Source organism: Protomyctophum bolini (assembly GCF_963924005.1).
Source record: "Protomyctophum bolini genome assembly, chromosome: 11".
NCBI lineage: Eukaryota > Metazoa > Chordata > Actinopteri > Myctophiformes > Myctophidae > Protomyctophum > Protomyctophum bolini.
Window position 1 is genome coordinate 21,019,634 of NC_137872.1, and position 20,929 is coordinate 21,040,562.

The 20,929-nt window shown below is 43.1% G+C and overlaps 1 protein-coding gene across 2 annotated transcripts; it reads left to right on the plus strand.

Annotated features, from left to right (window-relative positions):
* The first annotated feature begins 874 nt into the window (after positions 1 to 874).
* Positions 875 to 18,000, plus strand: ubald2 (UBA-like domain containing 2). 2 transcript variants are annotated; one of them, XR_013964937.1, is made up of 4 exons: positions 875 to 1,221; positions 6,967 to 7,023; positions 13,343 to 14,394; positions 14,782 to 18,000. XR_013964937.1 is itself a non-coding variant. In XM_080776719.1 (3 exons), exons 1-3 carry the CDS (start codon positions 1,102 to 1,104, stop codon positions 13,712 to 13,714), a joined length of 549 nt encoding a protein of 182 aa, XP_080632845.1. In that variant the 5' UTR covers positions 875 to 1,101; the 3' UTR covers positions 13,715 to 14,769. The 2 variants fall into 2 exon arrangements, 1 of the variants encoding a protein (XP_080632845.1); XM_080776719.1 differs by lacking the exon at positions 14,782 to 18,000 and having other exon boundaries at positions 13,343 to 14,769.
* Positions 18,001 to 20,929: the final 2,929 nt, after the last annotated feature.

Sequence of the window (20,929 nt, forward strand, 5' to 3'; positions counted from 1 at the left end):
GTAGTTGCTGTCTTTTTTTGGATTGTTTCTAAAGTGTTCGTATATTAAAAGCAGTGTGTGGGACTGCCACTTAACACCAAGTTAAACAACCGCAGCCAATGAAGACAGCTAGTCAACGTTGAAATTGACCGTTTACTTTTATGTAAACCGGTCAACTGGTCAATTTCACACAATTGTGTATCTTCAATGACAAGACGGTGAAAACTGTAAAATAATAAAACAAACATCCAGTGTCTGTTCACAGCATTACACACATTTCCAAGTAAAAAGGAACCCAGGCAATTAGCAAAATCACTGTGGTCTGTGGCTAACCATAGTACACACTGCAGTGTAGTAGGCAAGACAGCAGCAAACAAATACACATTCACAAAACGTCACAAAAGATGTCACAGAAAGTTACAATAACTGAATTCAACAGCACAACTTACGACATTGCGTCTAAAATGTTTCCAAGTGAGTAAGATGTGTTTCAGCTGGGCTCAAGCTCTGACCCTGGTCTGCCTTCTCTGTGCACTGTTGTTGCTAAATGGTACTAACAGGAAGTGACTCTGATTAAATACAGTTTCTAAATAAAAGCACTGATACACACTTTCACAATAAAGTATACTCACAACGTTTTTTTTTAAATTGTAAACAGAAATACAAACCTGTTGCAACACTTGAACATTGAAGACAAAAGTGAAGACGAAAGAAGAGCACAGAATGTGATGTAGGCTATATGATGATAAGAGCACGGCTGAGCTCATTTCACACGGGTGTGATTTCTTTTAAAAATCGTCTATGGTTCTCATAGACCTTGTTGCTTGTTTCTCTCAAGTCTGGCAACATTGCAATGTTGTTGTTGAGGACAGACAGACAGAGTAACCCAAGAGAGAGACTGACACAGAGTCAGACACACACACACACACACACACACACGGGCAGAGAGAGAGAGAAGGACAGGAAACAACAATACATTAATCTCAATTACGCGTCCGTTCATAAATCGATACCACATCGACATCAAACATCGTGTTTTCTCGGTTTTCCTGAGCGTCGGTCCCGGTCGGAGGAGCTACTCGGTTCGGTGTGTGTGTGGCGTGTGGACCGGGGGGAGAGAACATGTCGGTGAACATGGACGAACTGAGGCATCAGGTGATGATCAACCAGTTTGTTCTGACCGCTGGCTGCGCTGCGGATCAGGCCAAGCAGCTCCTGCAGGGCGCACACTGGCAGTTCGAGGTAAAAAACAAACAAACAGCCCGATCAATCGATTGTGTGTGTGTGTGTGTGTGTGTGTGTGTGTGTGAGTGTGTGTGTGTGTGTGTGTGTGTGCGCGTGCGTCAGTTATTCTCAGCGTTTCGTTTGTTTGCACCATTAGCCCAGGTTATTAAACTATTTAATTTCTAATATAATATAATTTCCCCATAACACACACACGACCATGCGCTCTTTTAAAGCCGAATACTCGCTCGGTCAAAAAGAACAGATCACAGAGCTAATCTTGTAGAATCCCAGATCCCTGCTGCTCTTTATTAGCCTAAGTTGTAGATCAGATCAGATTTACAGTACAAGACCCCAGTACAAGTTCCCTTTGACGGTTAGTGTTTTAGCTTTGAGGACGTGGTTGCTGCATGGATTCAATGGGGCCCGGTGTTGTTTACATTCTTGGCAGGAATCACAGTGTCATTGTTGACTAGTACACAGTGTCGCCAAATGATACCATGATGATACACGATATCTTGGATACTGGAAGAGCAACCAAACATTGTGAGCACCTCCAATGTTAAATAGTTTTGAAGGTGAAAAACAAAGGGAATTGGTCTAAAATAATTTATGTATTGAACATGGCAGAGGATTAGGCCCTAAATGTTCAACCAAATTCCTCATTTTGATTTTGAAGGTGCTCAAACTGCCCACAATGTTTAGGTGCACATTCTTCCGGTTACTGAGATGAGTGATGATCATTGACATGATATTTATTTAACAGATTTTACAATTTAGGCTTATCCAGAGCGATTTCCCATGGGACTCTTTATTCTGATAGGCTCTAGGCAAAGCAGCCATATTGGAAAGAAGTAAAGTTGGGCCTCTTCTCTTCCTCCACTGGTCTTATCAATTATACCAATTAAGGCTCTGTTCCATTTAGTGTAGCACAGTGGTTCTTAAACTTTTTTTTAATTTTAATTTCAAGGACCCCCATAACTCTGAGTGTGTGCTAATGGAACGGGGTCCATTTGGTTCCATTTGTACAGTTTCCATTTGGGACCACCCCACAATTTAAGACCCACTGTTGTAGCAGAGCGTTTCAAGTGAGCCCACAAACAATGCACAATATCAGCACCCTGACTGTTTGATCAGAATGGGACAGAGCCTTAATTAGTATCATTGGAAAAAGCCCAATTTCTTTCCAATATGGCTGCTGCCTATCGATTGGAAATCAGAGGAAATGTCATGGACTGTGTAGTCAACGAACATGGTAGCCTAAAATGGTTACCATAAATAGTGTTGCAAAGGGAACAATGAATGAAGTGCCTCAAAGAAACTAGGATACCACATAAACAATGGACCTAGTCTAAACAACATGATTGCTGATATCTAAATACCATTCTGTACATTTGAAACTACAGGAGACCAGGTAAACGATTAACCTAGCGTCCTCTGTCTAAACAATTCTTCTAAATGGCATTTCTGGTAACATTTGTGGTCAAGCTAAATCAAATCTAAATGGCAAAAACATGAACAAATGACCAACCTAGTATATCTATCATCTATAATAACACTGTTGTGAATGTTCTTTCATTATTATTTTTATTATAGCCTATAGGCTATAATTAAAAAATCCACAAAAGTCCACATCCAAGATGAAAGGTGAAAGATGAAAAAGTATATTATGAGATATGGTGCATTATTATCCATAATTTCCGATATCTCTTTCAACAATGCGTGGTTAAAACAAAAACAAGATCACCACCACATTCTTCTCTCCTTTAATAGCCTGTGTTGTACAACCATCGTGGGTTGTACATTGTGGAATTATGAGACAAAACCTGTGAATATCATATATTCAATGTTGGTGTCTGGGTTGTGATATTGTGATCTCACTTCACTTCTTGAATATTACTGCCCTGGCAGTTCTACTTGGAACTTGACAGATATTGTAATGCTGATGCCATTTTGTAGTACAAGATCCCATCTTGATGACCTGTATGCTACTGTTCATGTCACATGATGTCACCCACCACATCTAATCATTACACATACACGTTTAAACTAACACTGTAGAACTTGTTTCAGTTTGTTAAGCACAGGTTGTTCAGCTTTTTAATGTAAACAGTCATACGTCTTCTTTTGCTATCTCGTTTATCTGTGCTGGTGATGAGTACCTATTGCACTTGTTACACAGCAACAAAAATAATTTGAATGGAAATATGAAGTCTTGCATCCCAATTTTTGCTTTTGGGAATGTTGTGAACTTGTGATAGAGGACAAGTGGTCTTAAGAATGTTGTCATATTGTATTAAAGAAAGACGGCTATATATAGGATCATTAAGACACATTACCCTCCCAGCTGTTCATAAACAGTAACTTGAGCTGTGGACATACTGTAGTGTACAGTAAGGTCTAGTGTTAATTTAACTCCGGGAGTGTAAATGGAGCCAGATGGACAGTCCATCTGGTTCCATTTACACTACCTGGGCTAAATTAACACTGCAGATTTGACTGTGTATTCCCATGCATTGCAGCCTTCTGCTGTGATAATAAGGTTTTTTAATGTATTTGGCTATTTGCCCTTTCATTAACGCCTATGTGCTGTGCTCTGTGTTCTGGTCATCACGTCGTGGGTGTCAAAACCGCATTTCTAGTTTTTATACTGTACGCAAACTAAATATCCTGCAGTGTAAGTACGCCGTTTACTGAATACTGTTACCTATAGTGAATCCCCCTCGACAAGCTTTTGGCTGCTGGGTTGAAATACGTTTGTAATCGGGTAGGTGCAACAAGCACCATCCCGCTATAGGATCTTTGACGGAAGCTAGCCTCCATGTTCAGATGGGATGCCCACACACACCTCCCTGTGTGTTCAATGACCAGTCTGATGTTGCTGAGGTCAGCGGCTGTTGATGTCTTGAGGGCCAGGAGCAGAAGAAAGCTCTCAGGGCTCTTCTGGGTTTGTTGTCATGTAAGGGAACCTAATTGGTTGGAGTGGATGCATCACTGTGACAAAGTGTCATCCAGACAACCTCAGGTCGACATGGCCAGACGTGACCCAGAGTATGGCAACCAGACGTATAGTACGGAGAAAAAAAACAAAAGAGTTTTGCCTATTTTAATGTTAACTACATTAACACGTCCCTATCATGCCTATTCTGCAGTCAAGTGATTTGTAGATCGGCCAATTTTGGGGAAGATATTTGGTGTTGTGGGGGGGGACCATCTATAAGACCTCTGGGGGTAAGTATATATAAAGTATATATAGGCTTTAAGTGGTTAATATTAGATCTAATGGCATTCTTTCTAATGTCTCTGACCTCGCTTTCCCCCCGAGGCCCTTCCTCCCGTCTCACAGTTTGGGTTAAGTGTCCATCTGCTTGTACGTGCGGTGGCCTGTCGAGTTTCTGTGTCTTGTCAGTTTGTAAACGGCGGTCTTCTGCCATGTTACATAAGGTAGCCGCTGCTTAGCTCGGTATGTCTCTCTTTCACGTGCTCCATTCACACACGGATGTATGTATAATGGGGAATCTAACTAGTGAAAGACCTATTGAATTGACCACCCCCCCCTTCACATCGGTCTCGCTCTCATGTAGTTTAGGTTTAGGCTGTGCCCCGGAACCGGCTGGCTACGTTGCTCGCTGTTTGTGTTTACAGCGGCAGGAAATACGAGTTGACACAGTGAAGCTTTCATGATTGATGGTGGACAAAAAAACTCTGGGTCTGGGAAAAAGAGAGCAGAGAAGAAAAAAAACCTGGTGAAAGACAAAGGAGCGTGGACTCGTTGGCCCTCGGTACACAATAGCAGCCAGAGCTGCATTGAAGCTTTGATATGTGTGTCACGTTGGTTGAGACGGGGCAGACATTCCTCCACTACCGCTGCTGTTGTCAAACAAGCAGACCGTGTGTGTGTGTGTGTGTGTGTGTGTGTGTGTTGGGGGGGGAGGGGAGGACGCACAAGGGAAAGCACACATTCATTCAAGTGTTGGCTAGTAGGAGGCGGCCTGCAGTGAAAAGGAAATGGAGGCTAAAACCCAACTCACTTTTACAACTACAATGACTACTACCTCTTGTTAGTTAAATTATATTTGTTATTATAACTGTCATAACTGTGTTATAACTTATAACATGGATATATTAACTACTATTGGAAATTGGAATGCAACGCTTGAGCATGTCCAAATGTTCAGAATTACAAATGAATAAATGGAACACTGGGGATTTAACTGTGCACTTTCAAATGTCTGATGCCTTAACCGAAAATCGGAATTCTTCTCAGAAAGCAGTGATGGGTGAATGTTTAATAGCAAGACCTTTTTATTTTTTGGCATTCATACTAGTAGGGATTGTTTTTCCTAGGTAATGATCTCACCACCAGCAGGCTTCACACCGTTCATTCCCAGCATTAGATGTGAATCACGTCGGAGTCAGACGAGCGCACACAGAGAGAGGAATGTGTTCTGCTCCTGTGAGGAAAGAAAGCAGAGCTGGCCAATGTTTTGGCCTCTCAGTTATCAGTGTTGTTGTCGCTAGAGTGGGGAGCGGCAGGTCATCAAGTTTTCTCTTTGGCCCTCGTCGCTCGGTTGTTCACAACATTAAAAAAAACAGTTGGCTGTCGTGAACTTCCTTGTTTTGCGTCGAGGGGAGGCAGCCGTGAAACTTGTTTACATTTCTCAAGCCTTGCCTGTTGTTTGACCTCCCAGAGAGAGTCTGTTGTAGCAACATTCTCTGTTTTTATATTCTGTTGTTGATTTAAGAATACATTTAAGCATGTAAGCTATTGCAAATGAGCTATTCTTACTTGTTTTGTCGAATGTTTACATTATTTTAGTCTCAATGTTCAAGATTCAAAGGGATTTGTCACTCATACAAGTACAATCAGTGCATTGTTTATGTCACATACACTGCAGGCTATTCTAAAGTCATAAGAACAACACGATAAAATATAATACAGGATAAGAAAAGACAAGTAAAGGTAACTCCTTTTTAGCAGCAATTTAAAGTGTACAGCAATGAGGTTGATACACAGAATATACAGTAAAAGGCCCTTATATGTTATGAAACAATACTATGAGAGTAAAGTCATCACACTGACGAGGGGCATTACCCTTCGGGTACAAGTGATACTTGATATCAACCAACTTCTAGCTTTCCCTTTTTCGAGGTGTAAAAGACAGAGCCAGGCCCCTTAGCAGCACTTGTTAGGTGTTAGCTAGCCCTTTAGAGCTTCCCTCTGCTTTACAAACCCCGTTTTAGATCGCACCACGGGGGATAATAGTTTTAACCTTGCTAGGGTGTCACGTGACTCGGCCATGCTGACTGACTGACTGACCCTTTTAGGGTGTGTGTGTGTGTGTGTGTGTGTCTGTCTCTCTGTCTGTGTGTGTGTGTGTCTCTGTGTCTGTCTCTCTCTCTGTCTGTGTGTGTGTGTGTGTGTGTGTGTGTGTGTGTGTGTGTGTGTGTGTGTGTGTGTGTCTGTGTCTGTCTCTCTGTCTGTGTGTGTGTGTGTGTGTGGGGGGGGGGGGGGGGTGTAGACGACTCATATTCCCAGCAGCAAAAGCAAGATAAAGCATTGAATGTGCAATTGCTCTCTGTGGTGATGTGTGTGTGTGTGTGTTAGCAAACCCCCTCTCAAGTTCAAGTCCTTATAATGTTCTCACACACTATTTCCTTCTCTCTTTCTCTCTCTCTCTCTCTCTCTCTCTCTCTCTCTCTCTCTCTCTCTCTCTCTCTCTCTCTCTCTCTCTCTCTCTCTCTGTGTTTTCTCGTACACAGACGGCCCTCAGCTCCTTCTTCCAGGAGGCCAACATACCTAGTCATCACCACCAGATGGTAAGTTCATTTGGTTCCAAGCGAACAAGACTTAAGCTTAATTTATCATCCAGTGACGTGTGCCAAAAATGACCCAGAGCCTACAAAGCTGGCGACGACTAGCAAGCAGCCAACGGCAACACGTCCTCATGGTGATGCGTTTGTGGAATTATTTTTGTACACAAGTGGACCCCCACCTGAAATGGGTTTGTGCCAGGAATCCCCAGAAGAGAAGATTTGTATAAAAAACTAATTGCGGAGGCTGCTATTTTTTAATATATTGAATATTTATAACATATAAATGGATTAAAGTGGTTGAAATTATTATGATGCTACATTTGCTGGGGACAACCACCATGAGCTTGTAGATCTGCTATTTTCTTTGGCTAATGTTACCCCCCAGAATATGAATGCAGCTTCGGAATGTGGTGATTAATTATTGGGATACCGTTAATTGTCTACACCAGGCCAAAGGCATGGGGAGAGACGAGAGAGTATGTTTTGCCCTCCGTCCGTGTGTCCGTCCGTCCGTCTGTGAACAGCTAATCTCCGGCACCGTTAACCCGATCAATGCCAAATTTTGCAAACACACTCCCTGGATGCCAACGATGAACCTCTGCCCCAAAATTTCCAGAACGGCCTGTTATAGTGCCAAACAAGGTTTTGGACAGTACACCTACAGATTTTGTCCAAACATCACGCAAATTGGTACACAGTCTCTCTAGAGCCATTCAACGAAACGGGTCTTTCAGATTCAGACATGAACATTTTCAACTCAGCCTCATGGTGGAGCTATAACTGGCCGAAAAGATCTGTGGATAACTCCCTAGACTAGGCCAAGGAAAAACCTTTGCCTGGAATTTTTCACATCTGCTCTTTATAGCGCCACCAGAGGCCGACATATGTATAACACATTTTCTAATATTACTCCTTCAGATTCATCCTAATTTCAAGCAAATCGTTACACATGCTCTCCATAGTCATGTGATCAAGACGAGTTTGTTTGATTTCTCATAATCCACCCTCATTGGCTACGATTGGCTTCGATTGGCGGGAGTAGCCCGCTTTGTACCCGTTTTGTACAAATCGCCACAACTCCTCAACGCAGCGTCCGATTGTGGTGAAACTGTGCATGCATATTCCCACTAGGCTTTGGAAAAAATGCCACTTGACTGTTTTCAAATCAGTCTCATGGTGGCGCTACAACAGGCCAAGCCGCCACACACACACACGTTTACACACACCTAAACATTTTGCCAAACATAACACACACTCCTCTCCTCCTGGTGGAGACCTGTGCCCAGAAGGGCACTTTTTCTAGTTGGAATTATTTTGGCCACAAACAAATCATTGTAATCTAATACCATTAACACAAATATTTAACAATTTAGTGCGGTTTGTATCTTGCTGAATCACAGCAACCAGTTGTCTCGTCTCGAGACACTTTACATACAGTATAAAGCAGAGACCCCATGTTGTCCCTCCCGCTCAAAACAACCAACCTTATTTTTGCCACCATGGGCAAGGAAAAAACCCAGAAAACAAACCTGGGGCGGAACAAGGCTCTAGGGTGAGCAGCCATCTGCCATGACCGTGTCAGGCGAAGAGAGAGAGAGAGGAGAGAGACACTTAAAGGTCACAAGAACAACAATATTAACAACTGTAATGATGGCAATAACAATAATAGCAGGTATAACATTAGTAATAGTATTGTATAATATAATAGCAGTCCACCAATGTGTTGAATGGAAACCATTGATCAGTAGCCGGGGCGTCCATGTTTGTTGCTGTCGGACAGAAACCTTAGGTCTCCATATTTCTTTCTGTTTTGTATTTGTTTGTATTCTTTTGTATTTTTCTTATTAATGGCTATTATCACTGTGTATAAATGCCTCTGGTAAAAGAAACCTGCCCCATATTTGTATACTGGTTCCTGATTGGTCCCTCTCTACTTCAGAGGGAGTGAGATCAAATCACAACGGTGCCAGACCAAATCTGCCAAGCACATTTCTTTTGCAATGGCAGACTCATCTGGTTTCTACGCTAGCCAATTCATACTTTAGCTTCTAAATCCAGCTAGATTAACACACATGCACGTTGTGCACACACACACACACACACACACACACACACACACACACACACACACACACACATTAGATGAGCTGCTGCCTTTGGTTCAACGCTGCTCAGGCTGCTGTGCTTGCGCAATACCACTCCCCAACGGCAGCCATTTTGGTCACTGCGGATCAGGGGATGAGGAACTGTTTAACCACTTGAGCAATCGTTTGGGGCATGTTTTCGAATCATTTTTGACAAATATTCTCTTGTGTGGGTCTCCCTGCTCTCCTATTGAGACTTTCAAGATACTGTGTCTCGATTGGACACGACCTTTGACACAATCCTGTTTCTGGTTTGACGTAAAAACAAAACAAAACACTTCAGCAGGAAAGTTACAGTTGCAGCTTTAATTAAAACTGCCGCCTCTGTTGTGTACATGGCCCTCTGTTGTGTACATGGCACACGCACTCAGGTGTGCGTGTGCTTGCTGTCAGTTGCTCTGGAAGAGGCAGGCTCCAGCGTGTGTGTGTGTGTGTGCGTGCGTGCGTGCAGGGCCCTGGGTTTGTTATTATTTTGGGTGCAGTGCCATTACATCATAGCGCCCCAGGCTCTGTGTGTGTGTGTCAGGACTGGCTGAGTAGGAGGAGTGATGGAAGAATACAAGGGTGTGTGTGTGTTTACTGACAGAGTACAGAGAGATGCGGGGGGGGGGGGGTGTTCAGCTGCCATCCACCCATCTATGTGTGTCTCGTCACCCAGCATTCCTCTGGGCCCCTGGGGGCCACTTGGGCTTAAGCTTCGTAGCAATAACCAAATGTATGGATTCAAAGTTCTCACTCGTCACGTGACCAATTTCAGTTGTTTCTTTAATAAGACGATGAAAGACTATTCAAATGGCGATTAGAATAATACATGTGATGTGCAATTCAGAAGCATCTTCAAATAACTCTTGGTCTCGGATATTTCATAAAAAAACCTGAAAGTTAGTTAAAGCCTCATTCTGGCAATTTCTTCAACTAGTTGGCTGTATGCAGAACAGCAAGAAACATGATGATTGATACCTGAACAACATAATTCTGCATATCATTACTAAATGGACCGTTTACTTTCCGGCAGTCTGTAGCCCAGACTTCCTTAGCACAGAGCAAGACAGCTGCTCGTGAGATCTTTCCTTTTTACCTTATTCCCTGCCAGAGCTGTCTGTCACAGTGACAGTTGATTGCAGTCAATGGGTTGGATGAGAGGGGTAGGGCAAACGAGGGAACTGGTTCTATGACATTGTGTGAGTGTGTCCGTCTGTCTACATGTGGGTAGGAAGAGACCGCAAGAGGAATAAAGAAAAGAAAGGCACACAGACGTTCCCGTGTGTGTGCATGCGTATGTGTGTGTGTGTGATGCATGATGGTCACGTGGTGCGATAGGAGCACAAACATCAACATCTCCCCCATGGCGTAACAGAGAGACAGATAGCGAGTGCGTGTCAGAAATGTCACATCGGTGCATCCCTATATTTACCATTTATCATTTTACTGTAACAATGTAAACGGCACTCTCAAAACGACTTCTCATGTAAGCCTACTGTTTATTCTACACAATTCCACCTCCTGCAGTAAGGTGTGTGTGTGTGTGTGTGTGTGTGTGTGTGTGTGTGTGTGTGTGTGTGTGCATGCATAACTGCATACATATTTCTGGAGGGTACCACATTAAAGGCATGTCCAGACTTGCCTTTTAGCCTAAAGCTGTTGAACTTCCTGCCCCCGGCCTGTCCCCTCACTACCCCGGGGAGCCTGCTGCTGTTGTAAACAACACACACAAGTTCACAACACACAGCTTAGGTCATAGGACACACTGCCTATTATTTTATTCATAATTCCACAGTCCACGGCCGCTCCCCACTGACTGACTGGTTGGCTGGGCTAGACAGAAACACACACATACACACACCAGCTGTCACTGTGCTTTGCTGTAATTACAAGTGTTCTTTTTTTTTGGGGGGGGGGGGGGGTTCGATGATGGGATCTAAGGGTTTGAGGTCATATGTAGAGTTGCTGGCCAATAGTGATGACATCAGGGATCTCCATATATGGGCTTAACTGCGACAGCAGGTCGCATTTAATATGACATCAGGGTCTCCACATCTCCATCCCTGCTGATGTCACATGATGTCACGAGACCTGGGCACACTGATGGTGCCCGACACACTGATGGTGCCCGAGACAATGGCAGGAAAGGCTCGATTCCGTAGTTAACTGTGAGGTTTGGTTGCAATTAGATGATTGATTTGTTACTGTTGACCGCTAGTCAGTATTAGAACCAAACAAAGAGAGGGTCTGCCGGGTGTATTTGTTACTGTTGCACCGCTAGTCAGTATTAGAACCAAACAAAGAGAGGGTGTATTTTGGTTCGACATCGTGCGTCCGTGCCATATAGAGTTGAAGGTCTTCCTGCTAGCAGCACCTGTTATACCGGGCTTTGGGCAGGCATGGCAAGCACCCGAGGACCCTCCGAAACGGCTCACACACTTCTCAGCTCGCATCAACACTGGCTTAGTGTTCAGCCAGTAGTGTGTGTGTATATTAGTATCGCGAGTCTCAACCTCTTTTATTTCGAGGACCCCTAGTTTGATATGCATTCGGTCTCTGGAAGCCACAATTACACTGACTGGGAATTAATTTAACTCTGAGGGTGGAACCAAATAGTAGACCTGTTACAGACCTGCACGTTTTCCATTGGGTCCCTAAACTATCAATAATTTACTAGCTGGGGAACCCCCTGGAACCATCTCAAAGGACCCCTGGGGGTCTCCGGACTCCACGTTGAGAACCAGTGAATGCAAACCACACATTTGTTGCTAAATCCATGTGAAAAGTCAGGTGCCCATGAAGCGCAGCGACGCAGCGATTAAGATGTTTTATTGTTGTTGTGTTCTTTTTCATAGGGATCCAGAATTCAGAGGGGGGGGGGGGGTATTGGGAGAGGGAAAGAGAGCGAGATAATCAACTTTATTGTCACATTGGAGGAATACAGGTGTAAAGAAGTGGGTATTTTTTGTGTAGGCATTTGACAGACTAGATTAGATTAATCGATTTGAGAGATTATTTAAAGATAGTATTAGAAGAATACTTTTTTGTGTGTGGATTTGTTTGCAAGAGGAGAAAAAAACAGGGTTCTTGATAATTCGATTAAGCTACATTAACAGCTTGAGCTTCTCTGCGTAACATGCTATACGAGTAAGACGCGCAAACGCGGGAAGCGAACGCAGATCTTGGACCATGCCATCACACTCATGTCACCATGACTCAGCCATAGCCATATAAGGAGTCCCCAAAGCAGCTATACGTCCAAATATGGAGTGTGTTGCATCAATCACAAACAAATCACTCAGCTCCATATATGGGCACAAAAGTGGGACAGACACACACACAGACAGACAGACATGATCTGCTAGGTCTCATAGTAAGTGCTCACTGCGTTCGCAAAAACACTGTATTTTCTTTATGTTTAATTCGCAGTTTTTTAATGACTTATGAAAAAAAAGTTAACAACTGAGTATGTGTACATACCTGCATATTTACGACATAGTGTACGACAGGCTGTGTGTGTGTGTGACTGTGTGTGTGTACGCACACACACGAGTAGGCATGCAGTTTTGCATGTGTATATTGTGTATACGTCAGAGGTCCACCGTGGCAGGGAGTGTGTATGTTTATAAATAAAACAGGTCTCAGTCCAGCGCCCAGAGGTCCACCACGTCACCACCTTTATTTATGGCCGTACACCTGATCCCTGGAAGCATGTTTGTTTTACGTCTGTGTTGTTTCGGTTCGCACGGCAGCAACGTTACGCTAGCCTTTCAACCGGCGCTTTGATGAATGACCCCATTGAAGAGCTTTGGCACAGCAGCATCGTTACGCCAGTGTGGATTTTGTCGATTTGAACTATGATGAAAAATGTCTGTCGACCAAACAGTTTTTCACTGAACAAAATCGAAATAAAAACTAAGCTATGATGCAGGGATGTAAATAGGTTTTCAATGTAATGAGTCCTGGGATGCAGGGATGGTCTTTTAGAGGGACATTTTATCTCAGTCATATTTTGCCATTTTTACAAATTGCAGCATTTAACTCCCATTTCATTTTATATGGTTATAATGTGGTTATATTCATGTAGAAAATAGAAGAATAGAAAAGAATCATGCTCAGGTTTTCATGGTTTTAGGACTTTCACGTTTCCCTTTCAGCCACTGACTCTGCTCTCCTTTTTTTTTTAAACCTCACAGATGTGCACTCCCAGGAACACTCCGGCCACGCCGCCCAACTTCCCGGACGCCATCACCATGTTCTCCAAGCTGCGCGCGTCCGAGTCCAGCGCCGGCTGCAGCACGGGCGTGGGCGGCTCCTCCTCCTCCATGGCGTGCTCGCCGCCCCCTTCGTCATCGTCGAGCTTCGGCTCCTTCTGGGCGTCGTCTCCGCCCAGCCACCAGCCGCCCTGGCTGCCCCCCTCCTCACCCACGGGCCACCATCACCACGGCAACCAGTACCACCACCACTTCCACCACATGCACCCCGCCGCGCCCATGTGGCCACCTGTGTCGCAGCCCCCTGTCTCCCAGCAGCCGCCCGTCGTGTCGGCGCTCCACGGCCAGAGATGAGACTCTTGGGTGGCTGTCAGGGAGTGTGTGTGTGTGTGTGGGGGGGGGATGTGGGGGGGGGTGTAGCCTAATGTTTGGTTCGGGGCAGGTGTGTAGATTCGAGGGGAAATGCTGGTGACCTGCACCGGGAGATGGCCAATCTACATTGCTCGGGACGCGTGGCAGCGAGTTTGCAGATCGGTTATTTTCGGTGTGTGATGCCAGTGCGCACTGCGCAGCCACGTATGAATCACCCTAAAATGGTTCAAAAGTTAGGTTTCGGGGCTGAGGTGGAGAGAGGGCAAGATGCTGTTGGTTTTTCCTTTTTGTTTTGTTTATCTTTTCTTAAAATGATGATGATGAGCAATCTGTCTCGTTTTTTTCTCTCTTCATCGATACTCATCCAAGCCAAGGAGGAAGTAGTACCCTCAAGGGGACAAACCACTAATGACAGGAAGTGGGATACGAAGCCGATGGGGGGGGAAAAACCGTCATCGGACAGGAATTCAAGGAAAAACATTTTCACGAGGAAGAGATGGACACAGATCATCGTGGGACAGGGGGAGGGTTTGTGAAGGACCCGACAGAGCACTTAAAACACGTACCTTACACAGGACCAGAGCCATCGTGTGATGCAGTGCTTCAACCCATCACCATCGGGTCGTTTTCCTACCAACGTCATTTCCCCCCCACTCCCCCTTGTTTTGTGTCGGTGATCGCCGCCGCCTATTGGCTCGAGGAACTCTGCAATAATGTGGTGAAAAGACGGGAAGGACAGAACTGCAGTGCAAAAAAAAGAGAAGAAAATAAATAGTGGCAGTTCTGTTTTTTTCCCCAGAAGAAGAAAAATAATATTCTATGTTTCTACATATTATTTTGTGGTATGAGAGTTATCTGTACAGTGTGGTTAAGAGTGTAGCTCAGTGGTTCTCAACATGGGGTTCGGGGACTCTGAGTGTGTTACCAAGAGGTCAGCCAGCTAAATTCTTTAAAGTTATTAGGAACCAAATGGACCTTTACAAATCTGTCACTCTGAGAGTGTGCAAATGGAACCGAATGGATATGGTTCAATTTCCACACTCTCAGAGTTATGGTTGGGGGGGGGTCCGTGGCCTAATAATGCACACCAAACAGGGGGTCCTGAAAAAATGAAAAAGGTTGAGATCCACTGGTGTAGGTGAGGTATAGAGACGGGAGCCGGGCAGGGGTTGGGTTTCATACGCTTGGCCATAGCAGTGCTAAGCGCAGTGAAACTCAACTCTCTCTCAGCTTGTGTTTGCATGCTCTTGTGTCGATGAGCGATGTGGGCTTGGGGCGTGCGGACAGCTAGCACACCGCTCTTGTGTTTTTGGAAAATATATAAAAAAAGAAAGCGGATGAATCTCAAAAAAGAGGGATCGGTTTTGGTTCGGCTTTGTTTAGCAGGAACAGCAATAATTTGACTATTTTGACTTAAGATTATATAGCCAGACAGACAGCTGGCACATTTATATTGTAGGGTTTATTTTTTAATGTTTTTCTTTTTGTAGATGGAATGAACATAACGGAAAGAGACTTTGAGCAGGGATAATGTCCAATTTATGCTTTGTCTTGTGGTGAAAATGGCAGACCTACAAGCTCACAATGAGCTTGAAGGTCTGCTATTTTCGACGTAACAATGTATGAATTGGGTTTAATTGATGTCACACAGAATTGTCATTAATAAGGCATCGCTTTGTGGTTTCGGTGAGAAATAAGACTTAAAAATAATACATATTACGACATATTATGGGAGCATCTATGGGAGCATCTAAAAGGCTCAGCCAAAACAGACCAGTGCAAATACACAGACGTCAATTTCACTGTTACGCACAGACAAGACTGATACTCTGTGTTAAAGGTGCTGTAAGGGATATGTTCTTTTTTCTGATTACTAAAGAGCCGGAGAGACAAACCGTGTATTGCAAATTCAAGATTCAACATGTCTTTATCTGTCATTGCTGTTTGTAACAAGTGTAAGGAAACGAAAATGCATTTCTCCTAACCTAAGACACAGCGAAATAATGAACAGTGCAAAAGTCGATATCCTAAAATAATAGTAAGCAATGATTATAGGCTATACAACACTTATTTTATCAAATATGTATCACTTACAGCACTCTTTAATTTGTTACCAAGTTTTTACCATTTGTAACTTTGGAGTGCTCAGATGTAACCGACGGTTACATTTGAACACTCTTAAGTGGAAACCCTGAGGAGTTGGACTGTGCGGGGTAAAGGCCAGCTCAGTGATTTTCCACACAACCTACCGCAGCTCAACAGTGCTACCTCTGAACGGGGAGAGGCCCCATGCCTGCTTTGAATGTATTCTTTAACAGCAGACACACACGCGCGCACACACACACACACACACACACACACACACACACACACACACACACAAACGCACACACCATCAATGGGTTTTAAAGCCATAGGACACTTTGGTAGAGGGTTTGGACTTTAGTGTACTTGACCATGTCCTGATGTAACTAGTCCAATTGGTTTATTGTATATCGCTCCGTTGATTAGAAATGAATAATCCAAAAGGTAGCAATATATGTCACTAATCAGACTAGTTACATCATGACAAGGTTAACGTAAACAACCCAAGCTTCTACCAAAACGCCCTATGGCTTTAAAGTTCATATTTACCGGTGCTTCGTATATTTGTAGTAGTTCCTGCCAAAAAGTAAAGGGAATTACACCATAGCATTACAGACCGATTAAATGTGTGTATTCTTTTTTACTTTATTTTATTTTTAAGTGGTAGAAATAATCTGAAATGCAGACCTGGGTGGCCATGATTGTTCTGATCAAGTTTACAACAGTGATACATTTCGAAACGACAACCTTGAAACTCCCATATTATCCCCAGGAAAAGGGGTATGTCAACACAAAAAACAACAACCATCCTGTTGTTTTAGAAGTATAATTTTACAGCGAAAAGACAAAAGTTTTGCTTTGTCACAAAAGTCTTTGGATCATGATAGAGGAAGACCGACAATTTTGAATTACCACGACAAATGTACTGGATGGAAAACATTCAATAGGTGCACAACGCATGCCAAAATAAATTATTTCTGGCTTCAAGAAGTTTCTTTTTTTAATTTTTCATTCAAATCAAACTGATTATAAGATAAGATAAATGTGACTGTGTCTCCAATCTCACTGCGATAGAAGACATTTTAGCTCTACCACTAAGTGGAGATTAATGAGACGTTGGACCTGTTCATGTATTCTGTTTGCTGATTTGTTCTGAAATGTGTTCATTAGGGCTGGGGCGATAACCACTTCAAATCAATAGCAGGATTATTTCAAACTGCTGCCTCGATCACCATGCATGTCCTTATTTCGGGAAATAAGCTCACAACTTTACAGGTGTGACCTTGTCAACTGGCAATTTTAATTATTTGTGTACGTCGCTACCATTGGAAAAACTAAAGTTAATAACTTAAGCAGACTAATTGATTTTGTCGATTATAAACGATCCATTCGATTTTTTTTGTATGTATTTGTTGATTGAAAATTATATATATTTAATTATTTGTTTATAAGTCAGTTACTGGTTCTAAATATTGGTTTGAATATATTTTTGGTTGTATTTGCCCAGCCCTAAGTCATATACTGTACACGTGACAATTATTATTTGTGCTTATATGGATCAAGGCTGGTTTTGGAGGCCTAATTTATACTACGGTTCGGTGCTTGACACGAGTAGCAGGCCTACCAGCTTGTACAGCGGCTATTTCCCGCGAAGGTATTTAATCTAGAGCGAGCCCTGTAGCCCTAGCCCTTGGGAATCCGCTCAACTAATTATGGGGTTCAAGTTGTTGATGGGGATAAGGTCGGGTCCAGGGACCCTCAGGGAGGGGAGTTCCAAATGGACCCTTACAGGTCTGTAACTCCGGAGAGTGTACACATTTGTGCAGTTAGGGGGGTCATCAAAATCAAAGTTTGAGAGACAGGATTCGACCCGCCCCACACTTTCAGATCCCTGAATATTTGACCAGGCCCCCAACCCTAATAGAGCAGACTCGACAAAAACAATGTCCGTTCAGTGTTTATAAATTATTATTTTTTAATATCTGATCAAGCGTGCGAAATGTTACAAAAAAGAAAAACGTTCTACTTTCTCACGGAATCCTTGGAAATCCACAATGTTCTAATCCGCAGCTCTTTTGTTTTCTTTTTTTTATAGACTTGTCTCAAGTATTTTGTGTTCATTTTCTTCCTTCTGTTGAAATTTGTATTTATATGTTTAATAAAACACAGTATGATGATCTCTATCTTGTTTTTGGGGGTGAGTCTTTTTGCAGTTTCATCACAGTGGGTTGGTGCCGTTAAAGATGGAGTGGATGTTTTATCATGATATGATGACTCGCTGTACGGCTGTAGTGCATGTGTGTATGTGTGTGAGCTGCTGTACTACCTAAATAACTCATTTTTAGGGGTTAGGGCATTGTAAAAACGCTAAAATAATAAAATAAAGGTTAAAAAAATCTTTGCGCCCAAATTGCGGAAATTGCGGAAATGCTGAAATGGAAATTGGGGAAATTGCGAAATTATATATATATATAATATATAATATATAGCCAATATAGTAATAAAATAAAATTACTCTCACACACCTACAATAAGTCCTGCTTTCCGCTGTGCATGGTGGAAGGATGTGGGTAGTAGGTGGAACGTTGCTGTTGAGCTGTTGTGAAACTGGTGTGACTTTGTCTTGTCATCGTCAGTCGTCACACAACCAACAAACACTACTGTGACACTACTGGTGTTGCCTCCGTCACTTTATTCAACATTTACATCATCCCAGCTGCAATTAACTGAATTTGACAGACGTTAAATCCACATACCTAAATAAATATAAAACGTTTGGGCGGGAACCCCTTTTGGTGTTAGCATTATGTTATGCTTTAGTTATTGAAAAATAGCAGATCTACAAGCTCATAGTGCGCCACTCGGTGACCTCAGGTCAAAATGGGTTAAAGGAACAAAACCCTAGCTATTTTGGGTATGTCAATATAGGCGAACCAGACACTTGTGTGTACCATTTTGGGGTAATTTTATTTTCTGGAGTATTTCCAATTTGCAATACTTGGACTTCACTCTGTCTCTGGGGCAAATATTGTACTTTCTTTCTTTAGTTACTTTGTAGATTTTGATCAGGATTATTATGACAAAACATAGGTGTACTGTACATTAACCACTTCAGCCCTCTATGCTTCAGCCTTACACATACTTTGGCTATTTGAAGATAGCCAATATACAAGCTCAGTTGTGAAGATAGCCAATCTACAAACTCAGTTGTGAAGATAGCCAATCTACAAACTCAGTTGTGAGCTATTTTGAAAAGAAAACATTTTTGAACATTTTACTGATGCCATTACTTACTCAAGTAACTGTGACTTGTACTTTTACTTATAGAGTATTTCAAATGCACTGTTGATACTTTTATGTATAAGTAAAACAAAAGTGTGAGTAGCCAGCTACTTCTTCCACCAACCGTTGCCAAGTAAGTGTCCTAAAGTGACATTACCGGCCCAGCATCCTAAGGTGACACTGTTATTCTCATGGAGATCATCAGTGTTGCCAGATGCGACGAGAGAAACAAGCAACCAGGCCTATGAACACAAGCTCAAAAGAAGTGACTATAGGCCACACATGAGCACTGTTTATGTATCTGCTATTTGAAAATAGCAGGTCTACAACTTGTAGATCTTCAACCACAACTACCAGAAGAACAAGCCCATAGTCGCTCATAATAAGCAGATATGGCAAGACTGGAGAACACTTGAGAACAAGCATACATGTATATAGGTGACAGTGACAACATTAATTTGCAGAGGAACCAGCTGTGACACACACACACACACACACACACACACACGCATGCACGCACACACACACACACACACACACACACACACACACACACACACACACACACACACACACACACACACACACACACACGTCTCACACACACACAAATGCTAAATGGTGCATTTATATAGCACCTTTATCCAAGGCGCTTTACATAGATTGTGCATCAATTCACCCATTCACACACACACACACACACACACACACACACAGTCATACACCGATGGCAGCGGAAACCATGCAAGGCACAAACCAGTACAGTCTTGCTCAAGGACACTTCGACACTAACTCTGGGGGAGCCAGGGTTCGAACTGGCAACCCCCCCCCCCAGCAGTACTAGCAGTACTCTGTTGCAGGAAGTGTGGGTCTACAGGTCACAACAATAAAGCATGCTTCACTGTGCTCAGTGTGTGTGCTATGCTATGTGCTAGGATTCTGTTTATTGCAACGGCGTAGCGGTCGCAGTTACTATGCAAACATCTGTAACACCAACTCAAGCCTGTCACATGGTCCTTGGCTTCAACTGAATATTTCTACAATGCAGTATTGATACTTTTACTTAAGTTAAGTAAGTACTTTTTACACTACTAGTTCTGCTGTGGTTTATTGAAAAGGTTGGGATCCACATTTGATATTGTTTTCAAATTGCATTTGGTTTTCAAATAAATACAGAAAAAAGGATTAGGGGACAATGCTGACCCCTAGAGGGTGGTCAGGGACACACACTCCTGTAGTTTATTCAAAAGGTAATTTGGTAAGTAAATTGCACTTTGTTTTCAAATGAAAAACTCAATAAATACAACGTTTACAAAATAAAAGAGATACAGATTAGGGGACAATGGAGCCCCCTGAAGCTGTGGCTCTCAACCCCCAAATTGATACAGTATGTATGTGGCCGTCGTGGAACCCCAGCTGAAAATATTTTGTGCCAAATATAAAATCTTTCACATTTTAATTATATATTTTTGAAAATAGCAAATGAGCACAAGCTCACAACGCCCTGTATCGTCCGTTGTGAGCTTATAGATCAGCTATTTTCTAATTGCCCGTATGGTTAAAATGATCTTGACTCCACATGAATGACAATGCCGCCTCCTAGAGTGTGGTGAGGGGCGGTTGGTCCCTGTCTCCAGGACTAGAGTGTGGTGAGGGGCGGTTGGTCCCTGTCTCCTAGAGTGTGGTGAGGGGCGGTTGGTCCCTGTCTCCAGGGCTGTCTGGCTGTGGGGAGCGGTGTTGGGCCAACAAGCCCTGTGACAAAGTGCCCAGAACGGACAGGGAACCATCCCCTACCGAAGCACTGGAACCTGCATGGGGATAGAGGAGAGA

Bases quoted from the DNA above. Each gene is read 5' to 3' on its own strand.
- ubald2 (XM_080776719.1), top strand. From the start codon at position 1,102: ATGTCGGTGAACATGGACGAACTGAGGCATCAGGTGATGATCAACCAG. The intron at 1,222-6,966 runs GTAAAAAACAAA...TCTCGTACACAG, and splicing joins GCGCACACTGGCAGTTCGAG to ACGGCCCTCAGCTCCTTCTT. The intron at 7,024-13,342 runs GTAAGTTCATTT...TAAACCTCACAG, and splicing joins CTAGTCATCACCACCAGATG to ATGTGCACTCCCAGGAACAC.